Genomic DNA, 21,966 nt, shown 5'->3' on the forward strand with positions numbered 1-21,966 from the left:
TAGCAATTTGTGAGCTTTTTAATTATTCTAACTTAATATTAGATCGACAGAAAGACAGACAGTTTGTTTGAAATCCCCAAAATAAATTGCAAATATTGGTAAGCTTTGCACCAACACCTAATAACAATTAATAACATTTACCTGCTAGCTGTTATGTATTATTACACTGATCCCCATCATAATCCTTGTTTCTTCCTGCAATTCATTGGACATACATTGAGCGACATCACCCCCAAAACAGAAGTACTGCTGTCATGATTGACCAATGATGCTGAAAACAAACAAAAAAAAACAACAAGGATAAATGTCGTAAAGTAATTCTTTTCATTTATCATTTGAATGTACATACGAATATGGTTTCCTTGTCATCTTGTCATGTTGGCACTGAAAGTAAAAATTATGTAAATGAGCTTCCTTACATGTGTTGTAAAAAAAGCAAGTAACATGTTATGTAAAGAAAAATATATTCTTAATCTTTATACACAGAAAATTTGAGCCACCTGCCACACCCAAATAAGAAATGATGACAAGTATTATTATCTTTTATGCATGTACATACATTTTAATATTATATTGACTCAACTGCTGGCAGTACCAATCAAACAAGACACCCAAGGCGTTTTCTGTGTCCAGACCAGGCATCAGAGTTTAACAATAAAAATACAGTACATCGTTAAGACATTTAAAACATCTTTAAAAAAATTGTTCAGTATATTTAACATTTTATTTAACTTTGATGCTGTTATTTCAGTTTGAAACACCCAACTCCTCCAATCAAAATACCAATGATTGGTTGGATATGCATCTTGTATGAATCATGCAATTCAGGTCTCCATCTCAAGTATGGGATTTACGTCTCTCTAACTCTGCATCGCATCTGCGGCCATCGTCAACATTTTCTATGCATTCCTCATTTTCTTTACATTGATCGTCTGATACCGATAGCCTTCTGAGATTCAACCCAGGATCTCTCTGGCTTGGAATTTGGAAGGATGGTAGGGAGCTTCGCAGCAATGGTCTTTTATCTGGACACAAGGCATGTATAGAACAGAGAGCGTTATGTTAAATCACAGTTTTTTACTTGTGGGGATTTGTATGTTGAGATTAAAAAGGGACAGAAAGCCTAATACGTGATTTGTAGCCTGTGCTATGGACCAACTTTGACATATTTTATTTTATGCATTTTTATGCAGTTGTCATGTTCCGTCAAAGTTAGATACAAAGTGAAATTGGCAGCCTACCAAAGCAACAATTTTAAAATTTGCACATTTTGTTCCATATGCACTCTTTGTCAAACTGCATGGATTTTGTGGAAACTCACCGCCGGGTCCAATGGGTCGCATCAGTCTGTTCATCTGAACATTCCAGTGTTTGACGTTGGTGCTCGCTTGATGAAGTTTTCTTTGAGCAGCCTATATATCAGAAGGTTAATACAAGCCATTAAAGGTTTAAGAAAATGACACTTCGCATCACTAATTAGTTGCATTGGTTTATCTGGATATGCACTAATGAAATGGTAGGTACCCTGTACCAAGTGGGGAGGTTTGGGTATCTCGGGGATTATTCAAGATTGAGAGCAGGATTTAGCAGAAGCTCAACAGGCAAATCAGTGCACCGTCTGCAGTGATGCAGAATTTTTTTTGGTCTGTTGTGATGAAGAAGAAGCAGGGAAGGTTATTTGGTTTACCAGTCGATTTATGCTCCTCGGTCCTACCCTCACCTATTGTCAGGATCTGTGAGTCCTGATCGAAAGAACAAGATTGCAGTAATGAGTTTCCCTTTGCAGGGTGACTTGGCTCACATTTTGAGATAGGGTGGGAATCTTGATCTTGAGGGAGTTGAGCTGCTGCTGCTCTGCATCGAGGGTAGCCAGATGAAGTGCCAGAGGCACCTTGTTAGGATGCATTCTGGATGCCTCACTTGTGAGGTGATCCAGGCACACTCCACTGGGAGGAGGCCCTAGCGATGACGCAGGACAAACTATCGAGACTACAGTATGTTTCCCAGTTGGCAGAGGAATGTCTCAGAATTACCAGAAGAACTTTACTCGGTTTTAAATAACCGGAAACACAGTCATTAAAACCTTGCTTGCCAGGCTAGAACGAAGTGGGCGGCTGTGTGGGGAAGGGGGCAGCTCTGGCACGCTCGCTCGCGGCCTCCCTGGTGCTCAAAAGTGCCCGCGGGTCCGGGTAACCAGTCGTGGGTCAAAACTGCATATTGATTGGTGTAGTGGTGGGGCAAAAGAGCCCGTAGTTGTGCTTGTGCTCAGCTCAGAGAGTCGTCTCGGAGGTGTATGCGGGTAAAAGATAGTCGCACAGAGCTCCATTCATGTTTACAAGCATTTAATTACAAATATTTATTTTTGTATTTACAGATACTTTTATAGTATTCGTACTGAAACTGTGCATAGTATATAGAGTAGTGTTTGGTTTCAGAAGACACCAAACCTTTACAGTTAAAAATGGCCACAATATGGCCTTCAATTTAGTACTTAGGATGCCAGATTAGGTAGAACCTGTCTGTCGTGGCACTACCTGGTTGACAAAGGAACACTACTAAATCAAATAACTGAATTGGGGGCAAAAAAAACAATACTCTATAACTTTTATGTGTGTGATTTTTTTGCTTACCACAACATCCTGGTCAACCTTGTGCCGGTTGGCCCGAACCTCCTCAAGCTGCCTCTGCGCCTCGTCCAGGGCCTGGGATTTGGCTTCCATCTCCTGCTTCAGCTCCAGCTTCTCCCGTTGCGTCTTCAGGATATACTCTTCCTGCTCCTCCTGCAGGGTCATCAGGGCCTTCATTTTCTCTTCCTCTTCAGCAAGTAATCTGCACCAAGCCCAGAACGCCCACAAAAATGTCTTTAGCAACCATCTTTTGTCCTTTAAACATGGCACTTAAAGAGCACCTGTCTTTTTGTCACTTAAAGCGTTCGTCAATTCCGACCAGCTTTCGTGTACATTTAGGCATACATCCAAGTACTATCCTACAAAACTGCTCGTCATTTGGCAGCATTTTTTTCTCACTTGATTCTTGCGCATGCGTAGATGAGATTTGCAAGTGGCTTATTGTGGCAGCAATTACAATTTTAAAATCTACAGTTAGGCAGTTCTGTGGACTGAATTTAAATTCTGTCATTTTGTATTTGAGCCAAAAATGTAAATATCAGACAATTCTTCATAGACACATAAGTTGCTGTATTGCAGTATTTTTTTTGTGCTTCAATTGCCAATTGGTAATGGAAAAAATGAATTTAGAATGATTACTGATCAATAAAAGACTGTATTTCCAACAGAGGAGGTGGTGCAACATGACATTCTGTGACTTGTGAGCTGTACACCTGACCCAGTAAGACAGAATTGAAAAAAATGTTAGTCAAAATAAAAGTGTGTCTCATTTTTCTTATTACCGTAATTGCCGGACTATAAGCCGCGACTTTTTTCCAAAATTTTGGACCCTGCGGCTTATAGTCAGGTGCGGCTTATATAAGATTTTTTTCGTGATTTTTGTGATGACTTGATCACTTTTACTCTTAACACTATTATATACAGTAAAAGCTACAAAACAAACTGACAAATAACTCGTTTTCAAATCAGACGAGTAAAAACTGGTCAAATATTTCTAAAAAAAGCTATTATTAAAAGTGAAGACAATTTGCAATTCTAGTAATGACACACGAATTTGATGCACAATTTGTCTTCGCGGGCCACATAGAATGATGTGGTGGGCCGTATCTGGCCCCCGGGCCTTGAGTTTGACACCTGTGCTCTAAACCCTTTCTCTTACTCTGCCATATCACTCAGAGATTACACAAAGCAGTGGCGCTGTTTGGACAATCTGCATTGTAATTGTACTAAGTTCATCTTGTTTTTCCTTTTTTTAATCACTTCACTGGTTTCTTTTAAATCAAACAAGTTGTTTGATAATAACTTGTTTGATATAAAAGAAACCAGTGAAGTAATCTGCATTGTATTAAAACCCAATCAATCAGCATTTAAATTCAATTCTTCTGACATTTTGCTCACCAAAAACAGGTTGTAATGAATGTGAACTTTTAATGCATTTTATTCAGAAGGTTACTTTGAACCTTAAACGGCGGCGCGGCGTACTTATGGATTTTTACGGCCTCCGGCCTCCAGGAGGCGCTCTAGCAAGAAGCAAGAACGAGACAGGCGAAGAAGAGATAATGCGCCGAAGAAGACGTGCTAGTTTTTGTTTACATTTCGCGCATCACGCGATCAAGACGGACATTACTGAAAGGAAGCCTTTATACACAAACCGTCATCATGGGGGACAAAATAAATGCATATGATGCAGCTTTTAAGCCAAAGGCAGTCAATGTTGATGACATTATCTTGTGTCTACTCTGGAGCGTACTTGTGGATTTTTACGGCCTCCGCTCTCCAGGGGGCGCTCTAGCAGGAAGCAAGAGTGAGACAGACGAAGAAGAGATAATGCGCCGAAGAAGACGTGATCGTCTCGCGCATCACGCACACACCCACGTTAACACAAAGACAGGAAGCTTTTATACATAAACCGTCATTATGGGGGATAAAATAAATGAATATGATGCCGCTTTTAAGCTATACGTGTCGCTCGCTAGTTTAATATAATGTAGCACTTCGTGCATGAATAAGATTAGCATGAACAGAACCTCTTCACACTCGAAGAAATGCATAAAACCGACGACGAAAGAGACTGAGAAAGTGTGAGGCGAAGGATATCTAACGCCATTCCAATCGGACACTAAGGAGGAAGACTTGGTTTCAGTGCACAGGAGGAAGATGAAGACGGCTCTTTTTGTACTTTTACTGGTATGTTTTTTTTAACCAGCCCTGTTCGTGCTGTGCTACCGTGTTGCTGCTGTGTAACCGCCGCCATTACCGCCGCGTCTCAGTGACTTTGCTGTGTTAATTCCGTGTTGTTGTGGTATTACTGCCGCGTCGCAGGCAGTGTTTGGAAAGAAATGTTAAGGTATGTTATTAAAGCTTTAAAAAAAACTTTCTGTGTCCAGTCTTTCTTTGCTAATAACTCGCGTGCACACTTCCGCGTTGCTGCGGTACTACTGCTGCGTCACAGGCAATGTTTAGAAAGACATGTTCAAGTATGTTATTAAAACGTTAAAAAGGCTTTCTATGTACTGTCTTTCTTTGTAAAAAACTCGTGTGCAAGTGCGGCTTATAGTCCGGTGCGGCTTATGTAAGAAAAAAAATGAAATATCCCTGATCTTTAGCTAGTGCGGTTTATAATCCGGTGCGGCTTATAGTCCGGCAATTACGGTATTATCAAAAAAAGGTTGCACAAAAATTCTAAAATAAAGCATTGCGGGGGGCTTTCAGGGGTGCTATGATAAAATGTGGTCTCATTAGTCAGAATGGGTGGTTGAGAATAATGACAAATTGTGGAGGAAGTTAAAATAAGTTACATTTTGATTACGATGCACAATTGGCTGACAGCACAAACAAAAAGTCACAAAAAATGTGAATGACAGCAACTTCCTCTGTGAGCGGCTCTGCTTCCTCAAGAACATGAACTCTTTTCACTTTAAATATTTGCGACACAGTGTTTGATTCTAACAGTGTTTACCGAACACCTGACGTAGCTTAGCGTTTACTAACTCTTCCCCCGTAGGTTTAAATTGTGGTTGGTTAGGTTCTCTGAGTTCTGAGATTGAATTTCAACTCAGGCCATCCTGTGGGGAGTTTGCATGTTTTTCTTGTGCTTGTTTGGGTTTTCTGCTGGTACTCTGGTTTCCTTCCTCACTACAACAACCAGCATTTAAAACTACCTAACGTCCACACTCCCACCTTTATTTATTTTCCATTCCTTCTCTTTGTATATCATATGGCATGCATCTACTGTCATAGAAACTGGCAATGACAGCTTGTTTGGCAGCCATTTTTTTTTTTTTTTTTTACCTCTATGCACACTCATGCACAGAGGGTTATTTTTCAGTCTAAAGAAAAGAAAAGAAAAGAAAAGAAAAGAAAAGAAAAGAAAAGAAAAGAAAAGAAAAGGCATGAAATGTTCATCAATTTTGGACAAAAAAAAACGTTACCCTGCTTGAGCATAGCGGAAGGCCTCCTCATCCAGCCTGGCTTTAATCTCCTGCTGCAGCGCCTCCTCCAGTCGCTTCTGCATCTCCTCCAGCTCGCGGATTCTTTTTCTCTGCCTTTCTGCTTCCTCCTCTTTCAGAGCCATTTCCGCCTCCATGCTGATTCGCACCTTGACATCCGTACAGCAGGAAGGAACTCTGTCAAAGCCGACTCTCTCGTGAACCGTTGGCGTTTACCGCCACGCTCACCTCCTCTGCCTCCCGCAGCTGCACCTCCAAGGTGTGCTGGAGCTGCTCGTGCTGCTGGCGCCTCCTCTCTTCGTCCTGCTCCAGGAGCACCTGGGCCTGCTTCTGCGCCTCCCTCAAGAGCTCCAGCTCCGCCAGTTTTCGTTCCCGTTCCTCCTGGAGGGCACGGAGCCTTTGCAGCTCCTCCTCCTTGGCCTGCTGCTTCTTCTCACGCTGCTCACGCTGCTCATGCCGCTTCAGTTTCAAGTCCTTGTGGAGGGACATTTTTCCTTCCCCATGCAGCCTGATAGCTGTCTGAATGGCTGAGGGCGTGAGGGCGTAAGACAGATGAGGTTCTGTGCGATTTAAGAACCTCTTCATATATTGATTTCTCTGACCTGTTGTCCATTCTTGTCTCTGTTTGGTGTCTGATGAGCTCATCTCGTATGTTTTAGAGAGCGTTTTTAGACAAAACATGCACCTTTTACCATCACGGTCTGGTAGTACCTTACATCAAGAGCATGGAAAAGATTATAGCAGGATAATAAAATGTCAAACTGTGCTTTGGACATAACATTTCCAACACATCAACTGGGTATTTGTGTCAATTGAATGTAAACAGGGTCCAAACATCCATCCAACCATTAATAAATGTCACTTATTGTTGGAATTATTGTATAGTGGAGCACTGGCCGCCCCTGGTAGAGGCCCTCATAATTTACGAGCAGAACCTGCTTGCTCCAACAAAGCTCTCTGTCTAGCTCCAGAGTATTCCTTCAACTCCCAGCCCCCCCTGTGGTTCTTCTCTGATATCTCTTTCCTCTCATAGTTATTGTTGATCGGGCCTGTCTTTCTTTATTATGCGAGTATTATAGCAAAACCCATCTGTTGAAGTAATTGAATTATATTATATGATAATATTATATGAATTATCCCATATTTACTCAATATTACTGTGTGTTGTGTTAGATAGTTTGGCAAGAAAAGGAACTTAGCAATAGAAAGTCTAGTTGCAATGTTCCACAGGAAAATGACACTCAGCAGCTTCGAGATATCTCACTAACCACGGCTGAGGAGATATCAATCTGCTGAGGAGAAACGAGACAGGAACCAGACCCGACGGACTGGGTGACATGGCCCCTGTCTGCTTGAACAACGATCCATTTATTGCAATTTTAGCTGAACAGCGTTGCTACTGCCTTAATTTCCCCTACCCTTTACTGTAGCAACGCCCATGTAACCAGGGCATCCCAACAAATTAAAAAGAGGAGGCAAACAGGGAGTTTTCAGAACTGATGGAGAATCTGACTGAAACGCTCTCTGTTCCTTCTCCTTGCGAGTAAAGCAATTACTGGTTGTCTTCTCCTCTCTGTAAACAAATGTCTGATGGTGCTTAGACCTGACACTTATATTGTTTCTATTTAGGGGTTTCACAGGGTCCTGGAGCCTATTCCGGGCGACTTGGGGCAAAAGGTAGACTACACTGGTCTAGGCAGGGCACGGATATAGATAGATAACCATTTTACACTCACATTGTCATTGAGTGGCAAGTGAACCCACACTGCTTGCACAAAAGACAGCCAAACGTACCATGAACAGTTGATAGCAAGTGCTTCTGCTTTTACCTCAACACAGCAGTTGCCATCCAGAGCAATGTTACCCTGACACTCCTTGCGGTCTTCTCCAGTGTAGTAGAACAAGTTGCTCGCCCTCAGAGTGAACCAGCGCTCCTTCCAGTTTCTCCTGAGTTGGCCTCTCTTCCACAAGTAACCCTGCAACGCACGCACGCACGCACGCACGCACGCACGCACGCACGCACGCACGCACGCACGCACGCACACACGCACACACACACACACACACACACACACACACACACACACACACACACACACACACACACACACACACACACACACACACACACACACACACACACGTTCACAATGTCAGAATACAAAGCGGAAAATTTCAAGAAGCAAACCACAAAGCTCATACCTCTTTAAGGACATTGCCAACTATCTCCCTGTAGACTTCCTCAATAGCCATGCTGATGACACTCTTGTCAATGCCTGCGGTCACCTTTCCTGCAGCCATCATCTCCAAGAAAACCCAAACAGTTATGCGTTTCTGCTGCACCGAGTCTTGGGAGAATAGGTCCTCCAGTTCAACACAATTGAGCTCAATGCTCATTGCTGTGCACAACTTCTTGAGTAGGTACTCCAGCTGTATGTGGGGGATAAAAAAATAAATAAAATAAATGATTATTATATATTATATATATTATATATGAATACATTATAATACATATAATTTCATTCTTATATCTACTTTAATTCCTGCGCTGTTTATAGCTCTACTTAATTTGATTTTAAATCATTAACCATCTTATGTCTTTTTCCTTAGTACCGTAATTTCCGGACTATAAGTCGCGTTTTTTTTTCATAGTTTGGGTGGGGGGGCGACTTATACTCAGGAGCGACTTATATATGTTTTTTTTCACAAATTTTTACTTGATCATTAAGACATCACTTACAAGTATAGTTGATCACTTCACATGCTTTTATGTCTTTATCTTGAACATATTCAAAACATTAAAAATAGAGAAAACATCAAATAAAGCAATTAACACTTTAAAGCACCATATCCAAGTCCACTGTCTGCTGTATGTACACTTGCTCCATTTTTGCTCCTCTTATATTTATTATTATTATTTGTTTATTTATCATTTATTCAACACTCTTATTTATTCATTGTTTGTGCCTTCTTGGTTTTTTTTTGTGTTGCTTGTATGCATATGTGTACTATCTCACCGAGGGATAGTGGAAACGTAATTTCAATCTCTTTGTGTGTCTTAGTATATAAAAAAAAAAAATCGACGATAAAGCAGACTTTGACTTTGATAAAACAACCAAAAAAAATGATATTTTCAGACGAAACTGGATGAGGGCGCTCTAAATTTCACCGTCGGCCGTGACTCATCAACTGGGTGGGCTTAAGAAAAATGGCACCAAAAAGAAACTCATATTTTGCAGGTTACAAACTTCAAGTTGTAAAATATGCAGCTGAAAACAGTAAATCGAGCAGCAGAAAGAAAGTTTGGAGAACCGTGATGTACCAATGGATTACTATTTCAAGTGACGTCAGTAGCGCGGCGCGGCGGTTGTTTACATACAAACATGCCCACATAAGGACTACCGGCATTAGCGGTGATCATTTCTAAGTGACACGGAGGACAAAGCGTTTGAAGGAATTAAGGATTTGGAGTGACATAGAAGGTTTGAAAAACTATTATGGCTTTTGCGCACGCCCGGTCCTACTCTACTGAGTCGGGGGCCGGCGCTCGGCCGAGTGGCTGTCCGCGAACGGTGCGCGGGGCTCGGACATGGCCATTACGCACGCCCGGTCTGTCTGGAAGTCCACGCCGCCACACGCTTGGAAGTTTGTTTTGTTTAATAAAGAGCCGTTTACCAAACCCACGTCTATCCTTGTACTTTGTTAACGCTACAATATAGTTATATAGTAGATCTGTGGAATAAAGACGAGGCTGACGTCAGGGCGCACGCGCGGCGATGTTGACAAAGGACGAGGAATTTGATCGATGGATTTAATGGAATTAAAGTGCACGGATGGTTTGATAATATTATTGGCTTGTATTATAGTTATTTGAAATATAGTTTATCTATCGTTATATGAGCCTGTATATTTTGAAGTGCAAGCGCCCTCAGCCGTGCGCACCCATTGTTGACAAAGAACGATCGATGGATTTAATGAATTGGAGTGACACTGATGGTTTTATAAACATGTTATTCATGTAATAGGTGTCCTTAATCACTCTATATGTTACGTCAGGCCCGTTCTCAGCTCTTTGTTTGAGTTTGTCACGTTAGCATACCTATCGTTTAGCCTGTTGTTGCTATTTAATGAATTGGAGTGACACTGATGGTTTTATAAACACGTTATTCATGTAATAGTTGTCCTTAATCACTCTATATGTTACGTCAGGCCCGTTCTCAGCTCTTTGTTTGAGTTTGTCACGTTAGCATACCTATCGTTTAGCCTGTTGTTGCTATTTGATGAATTGGAGTGACACTGATGGTTTTATAAACATGCTATTCATGTAATAGTTGTCCTTAATCACTCTATGTTACGTCAGGCCCGTTCTCAGCTCTTTGTTTGTGTTTGTCACGTTAGCATACCTATCGTTTAGCCTGTTGTTGCTATCGTTTAGCCTGTTGTTGCTCATTCATGACTGTTTTTGGTGTGGGATTTTGTCGAATAAATTGCCCCTAAAATGCGACTTATACTCCGGAGCGACTTATATATGTTTTTTTTCACTTTTTGGGGCATTTTATGGCTGGTGCGACTTATACTCCGGAGCGACTTATAGTCCGGAAAATACGGTACATAAAAAATATTAGTGGTAAATGTGGCCTGCTACTCGTAAAAAAAACAAATCTCATAAAAGAAAAACACCACATCAATATTATCAATATTTTGTGCAATAATTAGAATCTCTTGTCTGTTAAATTGGCCTAGAGTTCATAGTTTCATTTATTTCAAAGTACACCTACAAATGCACACTGCACTTCTGTTGTTATATTTAGTGGTTGTAACAGGTAAATGATGAAAACATTTAAAAGTTTACAAGCTCTGTTATTCTTTGTAGCGCTAGACGATTTTTTTGGGGGTAGGAGGCAAAATAGTTCTTTTGATAATAAGGGTTGCAGACCCCTGACCGAGAATAAGGACATGGTTATTTTTGTTTCTAAAATTGCAACAACAAAAAACTGGTACTGGGGCAACAAAAAGCTGAGAAAGGTGAGGAATGCTCCAAAAACACCTGTTTGGAACATTTTCACTGATGAACAGGTTAATTGGGAACAGGTTAATTGGGTGCGTGTCATGAAGGAGCATCCCCAAAAGGCTCAGTTATTCACAAGCATACTATAATCGCAAAAATCAAAAGTCAGCATCTTTGATGATACGGTGGTGTGCAGGGCTGTGGACTCGGTCGGATTTTTGCTCCGAGTCCGAGTCCGGCCTCTTGACCACCGAGTCCGAGTCCCAGTCCGTGTCCGAGTGTCCATTTTTTCTGTTAATTCATGTGACTGCTTAGTCTTTATTCAAGGCTAATTTAGATCAAAATCAAAATAATGATATTAGCTGGGTGACATAATCATCCTTGACATTGGTACATAATGTAAACATTAGCCTAAGTGCAACTCAACGTGGCCGCATTGATCGTAAGCAGGGCTGTGGACAGTATTCCTACGCGCATTCTGAGCAGCATGATGAAAATAAAATTGAACGTATTTTTTTTTTTTATTGTCGGACTCGGTGGACTCGGTCAAAATCAGCACCGAGTTCGAGTCCGGCAAAAATGACCGAGTCCGACCGAGTCCGAGTCCCCGAGTCCGAGTCCGAGTCCGGCAAAAATGACCGAGTCCGACCGAGTCCGAGTCCCCGAGTCCACAGCCCTGGTGGTGTGTCCAATGAATGCGCCATTAATCCTGAAAGGTACATACAGGTTTTAGGATGCTAACCAAGCAAGATCTTTTTTGCAGGAACGTTCCTGTTTATTTTAGTGAGACAATGTCAAAGCCACCTTTTGCATGTATTACAACAGCATTGCTTTATAGGTAAAGAGTGCAATTGACAAGACCAGAATGCCAGCAAGCAGTCCAACCAAACCTCGCTCCCAGTGAAAGTACGGACCGCATTATGAAACTACAGATATGACATTGGAGACCACCCAACTGGTGAGCAGCTGAAGTTGATAATCATGCAAATTGTGTTTTTATTTACATTTTGCAATTGGTGTTTGAACATTCAGCGTTATACATTTAGTTGTATTTTAAATAGTTAGGTTTTTTGCCTGTCTGTCAAACATGAAACATGGCGAGGACTAATGCCTCAAGGCCAGTGGGAGTGGGTTCTTGTGCTCTCGATGGGAGCAACACTTTTATGTCATTTTAACAACTGCTTATTATTCAGTTTAAACACAATTGTTTTGTAAAAATAACTCTATTTACCACAGCTACTTAAGCAGCATCGTATTATATAAATACAGTTTAATCTCTCTCTCTCTTCTTCAGCTTCTCCCGCTGTAGGACGTTGCCTCTTGAACCTTCCTGCGAAACAGCACTCTGTCTTCTGCTATTCTGCCAGCTTCTGTTGTTGTCGTCCCCAACCAGTCCTGTATGTCTTGCTCCCATCTTCTTGTTGGTCTTCCTCTTCCTCTTTTACCCTCCATCTTTGTTTCCAGAATGTGTTTTTCAAGTGATTCATGGCGTTTGATATGCCCAAAATATTGCAGTTTCAATTTTTTCACAGTCTGCAGCAGTACTGGTGATGCAACTCCCATTCGTGTCAACACCTCGCCATTTGATATCCTATCAATCCACGATATCCGCAGAATCCTTCTGTAGCATTTCATTTCGAAGGCGGTGATCTTTTTGCTGTCAGTACTGTTGATGGTCTACGCCTCACAACCGTAAATTGCAATTGGAAATATTGTACTTTTTAGAATTCTCATTTTTGTGTCTATACACTGTCCTTTCCAGAGCTTCTCCATCTTTTTCACTTTGGCAAATGCCATTGCACTGGAAGAATGAAGACTGCTTCTCCGTATTTCTGGGGTAGTTTTTCCATTTGCTTCTATTCTGGCGCTAAGATACTCAAAATGACTGACCCTTTCTACTTCTTCATCACCAATCGTTATTACCGCCTTCTCTTCACACTTGTCCGTGTCCATAATTTTCGTTTTCTTCACATTCAGATATAGGTCTTTCTCTTCGCTGTGTTGTTTGACCGCCCTGATGAGATTTTCCAGCCCTCTTGGAGTAGTGGCCAGCAGCGCAGTGTCGTCAGCATACCTTAGGTCTCTGATGGTCAGCCCCTGCATTCTTGCTTCGTTGTATTCACATCTCCTATGGTCGTGTTCCACTTCCCTCATGATTCCTTCAGTGTAAAGACTAAATAGGTGTGGTGAAAGTATGCACTGTTGTCTCACTCCCTTTTTTACTGGGAACCATTCTGTTGTTCCACATTCGAGTTGTACAGCTGATTGTTGGCCCTTGTAGAGTGATTTGATCAAGTTAATCAGATGTGGATGGAAGTTCATTTCCTGGAGAGTTAGCCAGAGCTTTTTATGATTGACACAGTCAAAGGCTTTTGAGTAGTCTATGAAGCATGTATGAAGATTTACATTCACTTCCCGATGTTTCTGAATCATCATTCGTAGATTGAAAATGTGGTCTCTCGTTCCTCTGTTTTTTCTAAATCCTGCTTGTGTTTTGCTAACTTCGTCTTCCAGTTTACTTTCCAGTCTTTTCATGATAACTTTGAGTAGTATTTTACTTGCATGGCTGATAAGCGATATTGTTCTGTAGTTGGAACACAATTGTAAGTCTCCCTTTTTTGGTAAAGTTATGAAAATTGCCCTTTTCCAGTCAGTCGGCCACTGTTTTTTTTGCCATATCTTTGTGCACAATTTATGGTATACCTCTACTCCTTCTTCTCCACTTGCTTTCAACATTTCTGCTTGTATGTTGTCGCATCTAGGACTTTTTCCTTCTTTAAGGGATTTGATAGCCCATTCGATTTCTGATCTGAGTGGTGGTAATTGTGGTTCTGTTTCTGGTTCTATCTGGTCCAATACTTCTTCTGAATCTTTTTGTGCGTACATCCCCTCACAGTACCTCCTCCATCTGTCCACAATTGCCTGATTCTCGGTCAGTGTGTTGCCGTTTTCATCCTTAATTACCCCCAGACCGGGTTGAAAAGTTTTTGTGAGACTCTTTATTTCTTCATACATTTCTCTGCTTTTGTTTTTTCTCATATGGTCCTCAATTTTCTGGCACTTTTTAACCAGGGATGTCTTCTTATCCTCCTTGCACATTTGTTTCACAACTTTTGCTATTGCTTTGTACTGTTTGCTATGTAGTCCATAGGATTTCTTTGCTTCTTTTCTTTCGTCGATCTTGTTTAGTGTCTCTTCTGTCATCCAAGGTTGTTTTTTGCCTCGCTTTTTCTTTAGATGTTTTTTGGCTGTTTGCATCAATATGTTTTTTGCCTCATTTGCAATGTCGTCCGGTTCTTTTTCTTCAATGTCAATCAACAGTGCTTGGAAACGGTTTCTTGTTTCTATGGTGAAGTTCTGATCTATGTCTCGTACATCGTAACAGACAGGTCTTGTTGTTGTCTTCTTACACTTTAATTTCAGTTTCATTGTTCCTACGAGAAGTTCATGGTCTGTGTCACAGTCAGCACTTGGTTTGTGATGGCCGACTAACTTGGGATGGCCGATTTGGCCGGAGTTTGTTTTGTTCTCTCTGCCCACCCCCTCCCCGGCTGGTGGCTCAAAAGCTGATCGCAGCTAGCTGGATTCTCGGGGACCAATTCAAGATGAAGGAACTGCAGCTCAACCCCCTTGAAGACACGGCCAGGACAACCGAGGGCACCTCCGACATCCATTTTTTTCATTGATTTTCATATTATGTATTACTTGTGCACTCTCTGCATCCATTACAACCTGGTGATCCTGAAAGGGGGATCCTTCCATCTGTGGTCCCTTCTCAAGTTTTCTCATTTTCCCCTGGCAGGGTTTTTTTGAGTTTTTCCTTGCCCTTTTGGGAGCTTATGATCAGGGGATGCTTTGAGACTGTTTGTGATTTAGGGCTATACAAATAAACTTGACTTGACTTGACTTGTATGATAGATGACCATCGCTTTTCAACCATGATGTAGTCCATTTGATTTTTTGTTTTTCCATCTGGTGATGTCCATGTATACAGCCTTCTTGGATGTTTCTCAAACATTGTGTTTTTAATTGCCAATTGATTTGAGAGTGCAAATTCAACAAATCTAGAGCCTCTCTCATTTCTTTCCCCTAGCCCTGACATTCCGATCAGTCCATCTTCCTCACTGTTTTTTTTGCTTCCGACTTTGGCATTGAAATCTCCTGAAATGATTAAGATGTCCTGCCGTTCTTTGTTGTCTACTTCTTTTTGTAAATTCTCGTAGAATTCTTCTAATTCTTCATCTGTTGCTGCAGAAGTTGGTGCATATACTTGTATCAATGTAATATCTTTTGCCTGGCCCTTCAATCTAACTGTTATAATTCTGTCGTTCACTGGTTTGTAGCCTATGAGACCTTGAGCTGCTGCACTTGACAAATATATTGCCACTCCTCCCTGGCCTGCCTTTTCCCTGCCTGAATATACCATGCGACCACCGCAATCTGTTGTAAAATGTCCGCTTCCTGGCCAGCGATGCTCGACCAGCCCTAGGATGTCTACTTCGATTCTAACTGCTTCCTTTGTGATGGTGTTCAGTTTCCCAGCTGGCATACTTCTTACGTTCCATGTTCCCAGTTTGTGTCTCCGTTTAAGCCATTTATTCCGGTTGTTTGTCATTCCAGCACAATCAGGCGTTCTGCCTTCATCAGCTTGGGTGGTACTCCTCCCGGTGTCAGGCTCTTCCCCAATACACAGGAGAGACTCATCTAGCTTGGGGGTCTCACCACTGAGTCCCATATCGTTCTTCGCGTTATTTGCATTCATGGTTCAAGCTTCCACGGCATCGTTTACTGGTAGTAGTTTTCCATTGCTTTCTACCAGAGCAGTGACCATACTGGACAGGAGTCCCAGCCATTGTACCTACATTGGTATCTTCTGCCCGGCACAAAGAAATGCGAGACCAGTTCTGGCGCTCCCCCAGCTGCTCCCCCACTTCATCCATCGCCTGCCTGCCACGACTTTACGTAACCCAGATAGGGAGGCTAAGCGGGTACTCTGCCTTGCTCAAGGGCCTCCCGCAGACTAGTGGAGGGAAGGAGGCGTCTTACTTCTCCTGTTGACAGGTGTTGACAGGTGTTACCTGCCAACTACCTGTCCCACTACCTAGTTTAATGCTTCATGTAAATACCTTAAATTAATTCCAATCACAATTTAGGTTAGTAGTATGTTTGTGTGGCCCTCAACAACCATTACAGTTTCTTACATGGCCCTTTTGAAAGATGCTGAAAGATGAAAGCTCTGAGTTACACCAACCTCATCAGGGACCATCATCAACGGGTACTTGTCCTCCGACAGAAAGTTAAAAAGGCACCAAAGCCGAAATGCATCCTGGTCTGTCAGAACTGTGTTTGAACTATTGTTGGGTTTGTAGTTTTTCTTGGCTGTCAGGGTCCAACACAACTCATCCACATCTTCCTTGTTGAAGGAGCCTTCAACTACCTATAAAAAAGATATTGTTAGCACCAAACATTGTCAAGCAATGTATGGCTCCAAAAACATTATTTTCACCTCAAAATACTGAATTCTTACATGATGGATAATAAAAATATATAGTGCCCTGTTTAGTATAAATACTAAGAGCTTTATTTTTAATTTAACTGCAGTCAAAGCATCATAAGGTAGTCAATGGTCGTACCTATTGGTATTCACTATTTCCTATGGTGTGCTTCATACATTTAGTTTCTTAAGGCAGGTTCTGGGCTGCAAAGAGGCGCCGAACAAAAAATGCTTTACATATCAATTATCCGAGTCCAAAAGAAGCTTTAGCGTATATCTAAGCTTCAGGTGTGATTGTTCATTTTCCCCTGGCAGTTTTTTTTTTTAGTTTTTCCTTGCCCTTTTGGGAGCTTAAGATCAGGGGATGCTTTGAGAATAATTGTCAATTTTGGCTATGTGAAGCCCTTTGAGACTGTTTGTGATTTAGGGCTATACAAATAAACTTGACTTGACTTGACTTGACTTGATTGCCTTTGGCTCTCTGTAGTACATGTCAAACTGTTCATCTCTGTCATGTGATACGGTAGCAAAAATTAAGTCCAAAAGCTACCAAAAGTGAGAAAAAATGACTTTGAAGAACTTCATCGAGAAGGGGAAAAAGCAAATAATGAGACAAAAGAAGACGAGCCTAAAGAAAAATAAAGCTGCATTAAAGAGACAAGATCAGCAGTCTAACAACTATAGCACGTGTCAAACTCAAGGCCCGGGGGCCAGATACGGACCGCCACATCATTTTATGTGGCCCGCAAAGACTAATTGTGCATCTAATTCATATGTCAATATTAAAATTACTAATTGTTTGCACTTTTAAAAAATAGCTCTATTGCTAGCAATTTTTATTACATTCATATTTTTAAAATATGTTAACAGTTTTTCTTAGTCTCTGATTTGAAAACTAGCTATTCATCAAGTCATTCACTAGTTTGTTGAGTACTGTACACTATATATAATTTGAGACATTCAGACATTTATTTGGGTTGGCAATTTCAATGGCCTTTCGAAGGAAACCATGACTATGCTGCGGCCCGCGACAAAAGTAAGTTTGACACCCCTGTACTATAGGTTCATCGCTATATGTGATTCTCACACACCAAGTCCTCTCTATGTAGTCTGCAATGATACTCTTGAAAACAAAAATGCTCCAAAAAGCACTGACTCTTTCTTCCTTTACCAACATCCAGGTGTTGTATAGAAATTTTTTCTGCAATGATAGTGACCAAATCAAAAAGATTAGAGTAGACTGGATAAAAGTACTAACTGAAGATAATTTATGTTACTTAATTCTTAATTATTTTTTTAGTCAGTAACACACTTTAGGTGTGATGGCTCAAAGATGGGTCCGGCTTGTTCAAGCAAAAACAAGCATTGCCAAAGCAAATCAAGCAAAGCTCTTCAGGAAAAAGCCCCAGCTCATGATGCCCTACCATCAGAAGTGACCAAGCCAAGAAGCCCAACTCTCCAATCTATGTATCATCGAATCCTACCAGGCAAAGTGACAAGGGGAAAAAAACAACCCCATAAATACAATGATGCTACCATGGTGCATATTTACAAAAAGAAAAAGAAGAGTTGCTCTTGCTTGTGGAATATCCTACTCTCCAATGTAGAAAGATTCTTGCTCACATTACCGTCCACTACCTCACACTCCGGTTTCCTCCCACATCGCCAAACACATGCTTGGTAGGCCGATTGAGCACTCCAAATTGCCCCTAGGTGTGAGTGCGAGTGCGGGTGGTTGTTTGTCTCTGTGTGCCCTGCGATTGGCTGGCAACCAGTTCAGGGTGTCCCTCGCCTACTGCCCGATGATGGCTGGGATAGGCTCCAGCATGCCTGCAACCCCCATGGGGACAAAGCGGTACAGAAAATGGATGGATGGATAATGATAATAATTCATTTAACAATTAAATATGGAATTAAATAAGTTAAACCATTAACTAGGGAACACTGCAATACAGGACGATAAAAATTTTATTGAAATAAAATAATAATTATATCTATTTATTTACCTATAATCATCGGAAATGTCATTAATTAATGACACATTTCATAACATTGATTTATTTAATCCCATTTTACCCGCTGCAGCAAAGTTCTTCATATGTGGCAATGGGACACCCATAATTTAATTTATTGAACTAGGAAGACATCTCTTTTATTATCCAATAGTGAATTTAAATATTTCATGGCACATTTTTTTGTTTGATTTATTTAGCATTTATTCTATTAGCATTACACTCAGTGTAGGAATTGCAGCTATAAGTAGCACTATCAGCGGAATCCGGTCATCTTTGGGGCATACTCAACGGCTTTCATGATAACTTGTGAGAAGGGTGAGACTAAATCTAAAGATCTTAACCCACCTCATTTTCCCATTAGTGGTCAAACAATCCAATGATTGGTGAATTCTGTTCTACCATGATAGTGAGAGCTGACACAAAAAGATAAATACACGAGATCGATATGATGACTTGGCTCAGAAAGATGCAGGAATGTAACCTATCAATCAAAGCATTACAGGTGAGCTTTACTGAGAACTGGCCTGCATGCTACTCGCGGTCCTCGAGGGGGCCTGGTGTCCGCAAACATGTTGTTAGCAACCCATGCAATATACAATATATAGTTGAAAAATAATCACCTTATCCAGGATGTATTTGTTGAGGTAGGGCATGTAACCCTGACTGGAGACTGGACCATCATCATCTTCACGGAAATGCTCCTCCAAAGCAACTGGGTCATGTGGGATGCATAGCACTGTGCAGAGGTTATGTGATAACACCTGCAAATCCACAAGATTGGAGTCTTTAAACAATAAATGCTTAAGACAAGCACAGGGACAAATGGGTTTGGATATCACCAATACAACACAAAGTGCAGGCTTACACTGGTAGAATAGTCAAGTTTGACATTCTGCGTGAGACTTTTTCTTACAATAAAACATGACAAAGTGGTCATTTTCCAAGGGAAAGTGAAGGAAATGTACAGTATCTGAGAAAGATTTTTCTGCCTGAGAATAGAGAAGCAATATCCATCCATCCATCCATTCATCCATCCATCCATCCATCCATCCATGCATGTTTTTGGGATGTGGGAGGAAACCGGAGTGCCCGGAGTAAACCCACGCAGGCACGGGGAGAACATGCAAACTCCACACCGGGAGGACCGGAGGTGGAATCGAACCCGCACCCTCTGAACTCTAAGCCTAACCAGTGCTCCCATGTGCAGCCCCAGTAAGCAATGTGATGACAATATCATCAAGTAATACTTGGGTATGAAAGTAATTACATTTTGCGCATCAGCACAAGATTCTTATCAGTATCAGAAATTTGATCCATAGTGTTGAAGGAATGAGGTCGAAATACAAAAAGTCCTTCCTAGCTACAAAAACAGATATGCTCAAACCTCATTGAATAAAGTACATAAGCAGACAAGTATATTCACATATTAAATAAATAAAAGAAACATTTTAAGAATATAATTATACCTACACACCAAATCAATAAAGAAGACATAACTAGACATTTTTGATAAGTGGTGATGAGAAAGGTTTTTATAACTTTATGATCTGATATATATTTCTGAGCACTTTGAAATAACAAATGACTTTTGATATATTGCCTAAATAGCTTAATGACCCTTAAGGAACTGTGTCATGCATGCCTGATGTTTTTTCTCTAAATCATGGACACGGCCAGAGTCGTCTTGACCGTTCAGTACTTGATTGTATCTTATGTTTTGACTCATGCTAGACGCCAGTTTATAATTACTACTGAACGCTCTGCACAGAGGGAAATATTTTGCCTAACAAAGAAAAGATACGGTTGGAAGCATGATTAAACTAAGAATAAGCAAAGACATGACGTATCAAAAGAACAGCAATAGATTAATGATGTCACAGCCAAAAGCTAACATAATTTCGTACAAAATGACAAAATTGAAAGAATGAGGTACGACAGTGTATGTCCAAGATTGGGGAAGAATGTTCACAGGAAGGTCACATGGAGATAAAACCAGCAGCTGCCAGAAGGAGCCAGCCAAGGACTTGGCCAAAGATGATCGCCAAGGCCGAAAGACGGGATGGAAGACAACAGCCCCCACACACACCGAATCGCCCATAACCAGCACCCACTCCCATGGCGAACTTGCCCCACCCCAAAGACTCATTACCCATCAAACTCGGCCCACACTGGCATGTGCAACTGATATAAGCTAACTGAAGAACCTTGAACGTTGCCTTTTCTGAATGGAGACTTTCCGCTCTTGAAGGGCCCAGCGCTGTATTGTACTTTCCTGAAGACAGAGCTTTCTGAACAAGAATTGTGATTGAACTCAACCAACCTGTGTAAGTCTAATTTGTGCTTCAGTGTCTTAGCATTTTCCTAAATCTGAAGAAATCAAACGAGCACGCAGTGAGTAAATTGGATAACAGGTGATTGGCAATGGCTTTTGCCGTGAGGCGCAGATAACGCGCTCCCTAAATTGTGGACAAAATCCAACAGTGTAAATACCTGTTATGAAGAGAAAGCCAGAGAGAAGGATTCATAAAGAGTATGAACATTTTGAAATTATTATATTGGGCACAAAAATAGGGTCCGATGTCAATAGACAGTAGAATAATCTCAAAAGGAGTTCACAGCCACTCATTACTTGCTTTTAACAACTTTACAGCATGCCACAAGGCAATAACTAACCAACATGTTTAACCCTCTATCTGCAATATAATTTCTCGAAACAATGTAAAGTAATGGATATTTTTTCTTTAACTAAACAGACTGTCTTGATTGTGCCTTCACCTGAAAGTATTGTGCAATATGCTGCAAGACGTCGAACTCCCCGACCACATCCTGCCTCAAGTCCCCACTCAAGAAAAAAACCCGACTGATATTGAGGCCATGCTAACAGCTTTTGTGAGCAAAGGTGCACAGTACCCTGTTGTACACTTGCTGCATGCATATGGGGGATAAGCCCTGTCATGGGGCTGAGGACTGAGTAGTGACATAATCAGCAGGAGGTCAACCAAAAACACAAATGATTGCATTGAACAAAAGAGACACGTTTGCATGTTGTCTGCGCGCTCACTGCAACAATGTTCTTTTGACACACACTTGCACGCTCGCAGACACACACGCACACACACATATATACATACGCATTGGGGATTTTGTTGTTTACTCTAAATTCAGGTTGGGCTCTGATAGATTCCGCGCAGTACAGGTCTGCTTTGCACTATACACACTGTTCCAGAGATAGGGGGAGACTCAAGTTCCTATTCTGAACTTTTGTCCTATCCCCACAAGGAAGGTGCATATTGAAAATCTATAAGTTTCTTCGGTTCTTTGACACGTCGTTCGATGTATAAAACTTGTAGTGCAAAATCGCCGATCCTTTTTT

General features: G+C 41.3%; 1 protein-coding gene across 1 annotated transcript in view; it reads right to left on the reverse strand.

Annotated features, from left to right (window-relative positions):
• The window catches only part of LOC148401377 (differentially expressed in FDCP 6 homolog), a 22,855-nt gene continuing 889 nt past the window's right edge, over nucleotides 1–21,966 (reverse strand). The window contains exons 2-11 of the mRNA XM_088367952.1: nucleotides 19,214–19,354; nucleotides 16,336–16,521; nucleotides 8,279–8,506; nucleotides 7,906–8,052; nucleotides 6,679–6,787; nucleotides 6,305–6,603; nucleotides 6,059–6,225; nucleotides 2,631–2,829; nucleotides 1,322–1,412; nucleotides 1–1,025 (exon numbers count right to left, since the gene is read on the reverse strand). Coding sequence (XP_088224078.1) covers nucleotides 838–1,025; nucleotides 1,322–1,412; nucleotides 2,631–2,829; nucleotides 6,059–6,225; nucleotides 6,305–6,603; nucleotides 6,679–6,787; nucleotides 7,906–8,052; nucleotides 8,279–8,506; nucleotides 16,336–16,521; nucleotides 19,214–19,354 — 1,755 coding nt within the window. The 3' untranslated portion in view covers nucleotides 1–837. The remainder of the gene's footprint in view (nucleotides 1,026–1,321; nucleotides 1,413–2,630; nucleotides 2,830–6,058; nucleotides 6,226–6,304; nucleotides 6,604–6,678; nucleotides 6,788–7,905; nucleotides 8,053–8,278; nucleotides 8,507–16,335; nucleotides 16,522–19,213; nucleotides 19,355–21,966) is intronic.

Source organism: Syngnathus floridae, chromosome 2 (genome assembly GCF_059516105.1).
Source record: "Syngnathus floridae isolate MCC-2025c chromosome 2, RoL_Sflo_1.0, whole genome shotgun sequence".
NCBI lineage: Eukaryota > Metazoa > Chordata > Actinopteri > Syngnathiformes > Syngnathidae > Syngnathus > Syngnathus floridae.